The 9776-nt window shown below is 41.9% G+C and overlaps 1 protein-coding gene across 2 annotated transcripts in view; it reads left to right on the plus strand.

Annotated features, from left to right (window-relative positions):
• The window catches only part of TSHZ2 (teashirt zinc finger homeobox 2), a 272880-nt gene extending 266160 nt beyond the window's left edge, over window positions 1–6720 (plus strand). The window contains exons 2-3 of one of the 2 annotated variants that reach the window (XM_078149875.1): window positions 1731–4803; window positions 5125–6720. In XM_078149875.1, the coding sequence (XP_078006001.1) occupies window positions 1731–4795 (3065 nt within the window). In that variant the 3' untranslated portion in view covers window positions 4796–4803; window positions 5125–6720. Of the gene's footprint in view, window positions 1–1730 lie in introns of both variants that reach the window. The other variant, XM_020984242.2, reaches the window with a different exon arrangement.
• The last annotated feature ends 3056 nt before the right edge of the window (window positions 6721–9776 follow it).

Below are 9776 nucleotides of genomic sequence, written 5' to 3' on the forward strand. Positions count from 1 at the left end.
AACTTAAGCTCCAAGTAAAACAAGACTTCCTAGTCATTAGCAACTTCTCAAAACAGAATGAGATTCTCCAGGAGGTAGTAGATTCCCCCTCCGTCTCCCCTGCCTCACTTTCTCTCTACTACCACTGGAGGTCTTTTAAGCAACAGATGGATGACCATTTTCTAATACATTGTAAAGAGGATTCCTGTAAGCTATGAGTTGGAGGAGATAGCTTCTGAGCTGTCTTTCAGATTTTAAGATTTTATGACTCTGATATTTACCACTTGTCCACATTCTCTCTTTTGCATCTGAAATAATTCCTACCAAAAGCTGCACTTGGGATCATAGGGTCATAGATCTATAACTGGGGGCAAGGAGGGAGAAAATAAAAGATTGTTCATTTAAATTAAAATTAAATTTAAATGTTCCTAAAAATTATAGCCAGGAGAGACCTTTACAACCATCCCCTCATTTTATAAACGAGGAAGGTGAGGCCTACAGAGGTAAAGGAACTTGTGCAGGGTGACAGTTAGTAAGGATCTGAGGGAGAATTTGAATCCAGGTCTTCCTGACTTTAAGTCCAGTATATCACTCTGTTATCCTACATTCTTCCACCCTTCCGCCTCTTCCTACCCAGCTCAAATACTACCTTTTCTATTCAGATTTCCCGAGATGCCCTCTGCTGAAAATGATCTCTCCCCTCTTCTGAACTCCCAGCGTACTTTGTTTAAACCTCTTGTGGTATTTGATTCTTTCTACTTTATGTCCCAGCTGTTTGTATATGGCTCATCCCTCCTACCACAGAAAGTACCTTGAGTTTTGTTCATCTTTATGGTCTTGCACCTAAGGAGGTCCTCACTGAAGAAGCACTCAATTGAAATCCCTTTGGAGAACCTAGAAATGGTTTGTTAATATGATCCCAATGATAAAACATCAGATTTAGAGTTTGAAGGGCCTTGGTGGTCATCTGGTCCACTCAGGGTTCTAGAATCCAACTCTCTCAACAGTCAATTATTAAATTATCAGTGTGAGCTTTTAAACCTTGGAATTCAGAAAAGATTTTGTTGATTGTTTAGACTTAAGAAAGTAATGGAGAAAATGTTAATAATGCATGTGAAACTAAAAAGTGTATCGAGTACATTTTTCTTTCCAAGAACCACTTGTTAAATATTTACTAGCATACCACTGAATCTACTCTACCCTCTCCCCATCCCCCCGTTTTTCAAATAAGGAACCTGAGGTCATCAGGAGTGAAAAGATTTGCCCAAGATGGGCAGGATAGGAAGTGGCAGGTCTGGGATTTGAACCCTAGTCTCATGATTGCAGTGAAGGTACTAATAACAGCTAAGTTGGCAAGGATGAAGTTCTCATTTCTATTTCTTGCCATCATTCTTCTCCCTGGAGCGAGATGGAGCCAACTAAATAGGAGTGGGGTTAGAGTCCTGCCTGAAAGTCATACATATGGATTTAGCAACCGTTCCATTATAAACACGTTAGAGTGATATTCCTTAAATGTGAAAATTATTAACTTGGGATTCTGGGAAGTTATAAAGAATTATGATTACCTGCCAATAAAAAGCAGTAGACTTCACAAAGACATGATTTGGCTTTTTCCTCTTTCCAGTGCTAACAGTTCATAAAAGTGTAGATTAAATTGGCATTCAGTTCAGGACAGGAAGCACTTAGCACGAGGCTTGAAATTGGAGTAGAGTACATACCCTGTTATTTCATGTGTTCCTCTTCTATTTCAGGTTATGTTCAAGAGGAAGAATTGAAGGAGGAGGACGAAATCAAAGAGGAAGAGGAAGATGATGAGGACAGCAATTCTGTAGTTCAACTTCAGGGCAGCAATGACCCAGGCACAGATGAAGAACTAGAAACGGGCACAGAGCAGAAAGGTGGCTTTAGCTACCAGAACTCTCCAGTAAGTCATTTATCTAATCAGGATGCCGAAAATGAATCCCTTTTAAGTGATGCCAGTGACCAGGTGGCAGACATTAAAAGCATATGCTGTCGAGATGCCCAGGACAAGAAAGCTACTGCCCACCCCAAACTTCAGAATGAAACGCACAACTGCATGGATAAGATGACCGCCGTCTATGCCAACATCCTGTCTGATTCCTATTGGACAGGTCTTGGTCTTGGCCTCAAGTTGTCAAGCAGTGAGCGGAGAGGTTGTGACACACGAAATGGAGGTAACAAAAGTGACTTTGATTGGCATCAAGATGCTTTATCCAAGAGCTTACAGCAGAATTTGCCTTCCAGACCTGTCTCCAAACCCAATCTTTTCAGCTCTGTGCAGTTGTATCGACAGAGTAGTAAGATGTGTGGGACTGTGTTCACAGGGGCCAGCAGGTTTCGGTGCCGACAGTGTAGTGCTGCCTATGATACCTTGGTAGAGTTAACCGTGCACATGAATGAAACCGGTCACTATCAAGATGATAACCGCAAAAAGGACAAGCACAGACCTACCAGCTATTCAAAGCCCCGGAAAAGGGCTTTTCAGGACATGGACAAGGAAGATGCACAAAAAGTTCTCAAATGTATGTTTTGTGGTGACTCCTTTGATTCCCTGCAAGATTTGAGTGTTCACATGATAAAAACAAAACATTACCAAAAAGTGCCTTTGAAGGAGCCAGTACCAACCATTTCTTCAAAAATGGTCAACCCGGCAAAGAAACGCGTTTTTGATGTCAATCGGCCCTGCTCTCCAGATTCTACCACCGGATCATTTGCAGAAACATTTTCCTCTCAAAAGAACGCCAACCTGCAGCTGTCCTCGAACAACCGCTATGGCTATCAAAATGGAGCCAGCTACACCTGGCAGTTTGAGGCCTGCAAATCTCAGATCCTGAAATGCATGGAATGTGGGAGCTCTCATGACACCTTGCAGCAGCTCACTACTCACATGATGGTCACGGGTCACTTTTTGAAAGTCACTAGCTCCGCATCCAAGAAAGGAAAGCAGCTGGTGCTAGATCCGCTGGCAGTGGAGAAAATGCAGTCATTGTCAGAGGCCCCAGGAAATGATACTCCATCTTCTAAGCCATCCAGTAATGCAACTTCAGAATGTGTAGCACCTCCAATAGAGCTAAAGAAAGAGAGCAAAAAAGAAAAACCAGAGGACACTAGCAAAGATGAGAAAGTGGTCAAGGGTGAAGAATATGAAGATACTCTTCAAAAACCACTGGATCCTACAATAAAATACCAATATCTTAGGGAAGAAGACTTGGAAGATGGCTCAAAGGGTGGAGGAGACATTTTAAAGTCATTAGAAAATACAGTCACCACAGCTATCAACAAAGCCCAAAATGGGGCTCCCAGTTGGAGTGCATATCCTAGTATCCATGCAGCCTACCAGCTGTCAGAGGGCACAAAATCTTCTTTGCCTATGGGTTCCCAGGTACTCCAGATTCGACCAACCATCACCAATAAGTTAAGACCAATAGCTCCAAAGTGGAAGGTAATGCCCCTTGTTTCTGTCCCCACAAACCTAGCCCAGTGCACTCAAGTGAAGAAAGAGTCAGAGGACAAGGATGAAGCACAGAAGGAGTACACAAAGGACAGTCCCATCACTGATGCATCCTCCTTGAGCCACAGTGAGGGCGAGTCTCTCCCCAAAAGTGAGACTCCTTCAGATTCCAGAAAGAATGATCCCCCTCCCCCAAAAGAGGAGGACAAAGTGAAAGAGAACAGCACTAGAGAGAAATCCCAACCTATGGAATCCACATCTTCTCTTAGTAATGGCTGTACCACCACCAACCATGCTCAGGCACTTCCTTGTATTAACCCACTCAGTGCCCTGCAGTCTGTGTTGAATAATCACCTGGGCAAGGCCACCGAACCTCTACGTTCTCCATCTAATTCTAGTCCCAGCTCAAGCACAATTTCTATGTTTCATAAACCAAATCTCAGCATCCTTGAAAAGCCAGTTTTGTCTCCGGCCCCATCCAGGCCTGGAAGTGTGTCTAGGCGCTACGTGTTTGAAAACAGCGATCAGCCCATTGATCTGACCAAATCTAAAAGCAAGAAGGCAGAGTCAGCACAAGCACAATCTTGCACTTCCCCACCACAGAAGCATGCTCTGTCTGACATTGCCGACATGGTCAAAGTTCTTCCCAAAGCTACCACACCAAAACCGAGTACCACCTCCTCTAGGGTCCCTTCCATGAAGCTAGAGATGGAGGTCAGGCGCTTTGAAGATGTCTCTACAGAGGTCTCCACTTTGCATAAGAGGAAGGGCAGGCAATCCAACTGGAATCCTCAACATCTTCTGATTCTGCAGGCTCAGTTTGCCTCAAGCCTCTTTCAAACATCAGAAGGGAAATATCTCTTATCAGATTTGGGTCCTCAAGAACGCATGCAGATTTCCAAGTTTACTGGACTATCTATGACCACCATTAGCCACTGGCTGGCAAACGTCAAATATCAGCTTAGGAAAACTGGAGGGACAAAATTTTTGAAAAATATGGACAAAGGACATCCCATCTTCTACTGTAGTGACTGTGCATCTCAGTTTAGAACCCCCTCTACCTACATCAGCCACTTAGAGTCCCACCTAGGCTTCCAAATGAAGGACATGAACCGACTGGCAGTGGAACAGCAAACGAAGGTTGAGCAAGAGATCTCCAGGGTATCAGTTCAAAGGTCACCGGAAACTATAGCTGCGGAAGAGGACACAGACTCTAAATTCAAGTGTAAGTTGTGTTGTCGGACCTTTGCAAGCAAACATGCAGTAAAACTTCACCTAAGCAAAACGCACAGCAAGTCACCTGAACACCACTCACAGTTTGTAGCAGATGTGGATGAAGAATAGTTCTGAAGGTATGCGTTTGCTCCCAAGGTGAATTGTAAGGTCGGGATTGTAAGGAGCCTTGTAAAGAAGATGTATTTGCTTAGATGCAGCCAACATTCCCAAAGGTTCAAACAGCATGCCAGTTTGCTGGATTAGGACTTATTTCTTAAGAGAGCAAAGCATAATAGATGGGTTACAGCCAATTCTCCATTATCCCTGTCAGAGGGGAGGTGGGGGCAGGGAGGGGAACCAAATAAACTTAGATACACGAAATTCACAGATTATCCTCAAACCTCATTTTAGCCAATAGTTTCAACCTCCTCTTCCACCAGCCTTTTTTTTTTTCCTAGAGCTGCTTTCAAAGGGACGTATTGGCATTTCACCACCCAGCCCTCTGCTAGAAGTTCTGACAAGTGCTTGAAATAGCCAAAAGATGGGCAGCAGGAGGGAGATGGAGGAGAAACTAGGGGCAGACACAAGAGACAGACTGGTTATCAGCTCCTGAATAACCAGAGGCTGACTTTTTCTTTGTTACTTGTATTTAAACACTTTTTATTGTTGTTGTTCTACTTTTAACAGTAGTTATGCTGCCCACTTTTGGGGGTGCGGGTGGGGGAGCAGGCACACCTGTTCTTACCCCTAAGAAGAGGTGTTTGTATCTGCGACATAAGCGGGTTATAAAGTTCTTCTGTGCAGTCTATCCAGCTGAAAAGAGAGGAGGCCTATTTTCCTCTATCACTCTTCATCTTTCTATGGAATTATCTCATTGTTCCCCTGTATCAAAGGTAGCATCAATGCATGCACATGGAATCTTACTCTCAATAAATAGTTTAATGACTTTCAACCCACCCATTGCCAATGTGCTCAAGGGTGACCAGCTTCAATCTTAATCCTGTCTTCCTTTGTTCCTAAATGTACCATATATGTTCAGTGCTTCACATTGTCATCGGACCCCAGGCCACCTACTCCACCTCATAGGACAAAGGTTACATTTGGATGCATAGCCGATCCATTCATTTTTGCCATCTTTGTAATGCTCTCTAGGAAGTGACTCATCCTATGTCACTCAGATTTGACCATTTGACCATGGTTATAAACAGGGCTTAGCCTTGGGGAAAATGATGCAGTGGTCATAGAAGCCCATCTCTCTTTAAATGCTCTTGGCTTAAGTTCCATGAGCCCTTCTGATGACCATTAGCTGACTGGGCTTCCCCATTCTACCACTTCACCTGGTCCTGCCCTCACAGGATACTGACCTCTGCATCCCTCATTAAAATTCACTCATCTTGCATCCACCTCCTCCTAAATCAGACAGGTTTCCTGGTCCTGATGGATTCTCTAATCCAGTAAATGATTACAATGGTTTGAAGAAGGAAATAATATTGGCATGTATGAAAAATAAATAAAACCAACCTTAAGCCAGACTCAGGTTTTATCCAGGCCAGTTTTGGGGACAAAATAAGGCCTAAATTCAAACCAACATAACAGTTCATAATAAGCTGTTCCTGGCTTATTATGGTTACCACTCCCAAAGAGCATTTTACATTTTAAATAGGCCTTCAGCACCTTAATCCATGGGATTGCATAACATGAGAATTTAAAATACCATGGCCAAACCAATGAGGAAGATATTTTGCCAGGGTAGGGAGCCTTTTGTAACCAGTCACATTCCACCATACAGGTAGCATCCTCTGCTACCGATAAAGCCAACCCTGTTTATAACTATGGCACGTGACAGTGGCCAAAATGAACAGATTGACCATTATGAAGATGTGTCACTCAGGACTCTGCACACAGTGAGGGGTGGGGGTGGGGGTGGGGCCTTAGAGCTTTTGGTCAGAAAAAAAAAATCCCACTGCTCTACCTGCTCCTTTGACCCAAATGAATCCTGTTGTTCTTTTGTTTGCATGTTTTTATCATGTTAATTAAAAATGATTATTGCCAGACTGCTGCCCGTCTTTCCAAGCTTCATTTGTATCGATTTTTACTAGAGTTGAAAGATAAGCCAAAGGACACCTACTTGGGAGGTTGGGGGCTCAATCCTGTCTGTTCTATTCGTAATAGGTGAAGGTCTCCATAACTCAGCATTCAGCTGTTTCTTGCCTTAAAAAGCAAGAAGAACATGAACTGAATGCCCGGAGAGATGCTTCGGATTCCATAGCAGCAAATGCAACACAGACAGAAGAACGAGTAGATAGTGGGTATTCATCATATAATCAGGACCGATTTTCCACCTGTTTGGTTTGTAGACGTTTTTAAAAGTCAGTATCACTGCCAAAATATTGCAATACACAAATAGTTAGAGGTTTAAAAAAACAACTGCTGTCCAGAGAAGACATTTAAAGCATTAGAAGGCTGCAGTGTTTATTCTAGAAACATGAAGGTAAACCAATAATTTGGAAACCCACACACAAGTAGTTTCTGTTAAATACATAAATTGTTATTTTTATTATCATTAGGGCATTTCCGTGGCTTTTTTCTTGATGAATATTTCACATTTAGAGCTTTAAGGTACCCTATTAGTCTTATCTTCATAATAAAACTAACTACCCACACCCATCCCCATATCAATTTTGTTGCCAAGATTCTGGGAAAGGATTGAAGTGAATCAGATTTGTATATCTAAGTCAGGGATTTAAAAAAAAAAAAGAGGAGGAGTGGGAAGCTGAGGGGGAAGAGACCTATCCATAAACAAGAATAAGATCCACATTAGCTAATTTCCTGCTTATACTTGGAAATAAGGAGTGTTTCTGATATTCTGGCCAGCCATGTAACAAAATGCCTGAATCTCTGAGATTGTCACAGATCTGAGTATGCAGGCCATATCTTACCTGCTACAAACAGTGTACGTTTTAAAGAGCGGCGACAGAGTGATAGCCTTGTTATCTGGAGCTATAATTTTGGTTGGTATGTGTGAAAGCACAAATGGTACAAAATGATGGGCCATTTGGGAAGGTATTGTCTAGATTTTATTAAAAATGTTTGAGTTTTAGCATGCCTAATTTTGGGTAGGACATATTTTGACTCACATGATTCCCTCCCCCCTTTTCTGGGATCATTCCCAGTCTCCACAATTAAAATATAACACACACACATTAGAGAACAGTGTTCAAAGCAATTTTATCTTAAGAATAGGATAGGGAATATCACAATCCCACAACATAGGACTGGCCCTAAGGGATTGGGCTATTCATTATGTAACTGCACACAAGGACACCCCAACTGAAAGTATGTGTGAGGTCTGAGCAAATTAGAATGTCTGCCCTATTTCTTAAGATGTATCTTTCGGTAGATGGTTCCAAAATGGAATGCTGGAGGTGGGAATAAGGGCAGATAAGTTCATCATGCCGAATGAAACTCCGTTCCGGGAGTTGGGCCACTGCTGATATGGCCCCATCCTGGAAAGTATCATTGTATGAATGACAGCTGCCTCCAGGGAAAGGACAGCCATGCTTACAGCACTTGGAATACTTTCACAGTGTCAGTGTGTCTTTGATGGGTCAAGGCAAAGCCTCTTGGGAAAAGATACCGAGTTATAGAGTGGGAGACTTCAATTCACTGGTCGAAATACAAACATATGGTCCAACTGAAAAGCAGATGTTGACAATGTACTGATGCTGAGACTGACCTACATTGGGGTTTCCCCACAGCTATTCTCTGGAACCCTACTGTTCTACGCAATGAGCCTGGGAGGGGGAATTCATTGAGGCAATTTTGATGTTAACAATAACTAACCTTAAAATATGAAATAGTTTGATACTTCCAGGATCTATATGATGTCATCAACATGAGTAGACCCTGCACCAAAAGAGATTTCAAACCCCCTTTATGCCTTGATAGAAAATGTCCCCACCTAGAATTAATATATTAATTAGAAACCAGATCAAATGATAGACCATGGGATTCCAGACTGAAAGAACTAAACTAATATATCATCTTTTGAATACATGGATTTTAGCTGAGTGATCCAGTCTAAATCTTCTTAACTGCACTAGGTTTTTATCTCTGTTGTACCTTCTCCCTTTCTTCCTTCATTCAGGCTTCTAAAGTCTGTAATTTGGGACTTGAATATAGAGTAACATTATTTTTCCTTTACTGCAATCTGCCATCAGGATCATCTTTTCATTTAACCAGATGCATTTTTTTTCCTTGAGCTAAATTGAAAATCTATGAACGGCAGGGAGTGCAATGTTTTAATTAGCTCATATTTTTTATATGGATTTATGTCTTTAAAATACATTTGTGTAATTCTTCAGCTAAATTAAAAACGTCTTTCCACAGAGGAGGAGGCAAGAGGAGGAGATTTTAAAAAGGAAGAATAAAATTGTGTGTTATCTACCTTAGGTAGCTCTGACTGCAGATGGTGACCGTGATATCGAATGGAGGGGCTCAAAACAACTGCGGATGGTTCATTGTTGAGTTTCTCCATGATCTGATTTTAAACTTTCCTTCCATTTCCAGAAGTCATTATCTGTGGAGGATCCACTGGGAGAGCTTGGGGAGAGAGTTTTGTTTTGTTTCGGTATTTTTCCCCCCTAGCCCCTAATAACTAAACGGGCAGTTACCTGTTACGAGCTCATTTTTAAAGCAAAGTGACTGCAAAACAATCCCCCCCAAAAGCCATCCACAAAAAAAAAAGTCATAATGATAAACAGTTTTTCTCTGCGTTTCCTCCTTTGTCTTTTTTTTTCTTCCACCATCAAGTTTAAAGCTTCCACAGTGCTTTTTTTTTTCTACTTTATAGGAGACAAGTGACATTCTGTGGTAAATGGAAGAAAGAGCAGAGCGGAGCTGAAAACCTCTAATGCATTGACACTAACTTGCCCTCTATTGTTGAAAATGAGCAGGCAATCATGATTGTTCATCAAATGGCTCCTAATGCAGTTAAAGCATTCAGCTATAATTTCTCCTTGCATTTATAATTACTGTCATAGACTGCACACCTCAGTGAGCAGATTAAAGCTATAAACTATTTAGCCGTAGCTTTAAGATGAAGAACTTG

This window comes from Phascolarctos cinereus, unplaced genomic scaffold (genome assembly GCF_003287225.1).
Source record: "Phascolarctos cinereus isolate Bilbo 61053 unplaced genomic scaffold, phaCin_HiC Scaffold_2;HRSCAF=192, whole genome shotgun sequence".
NCBI classification, from domain to species: domain Eukaryota; kingdom Metazoa; phylum Chordata; class Mammalia; order Diprotodontia; family Phascolarctidae; genus Phascolarctos; species Phascolarctos cinereus.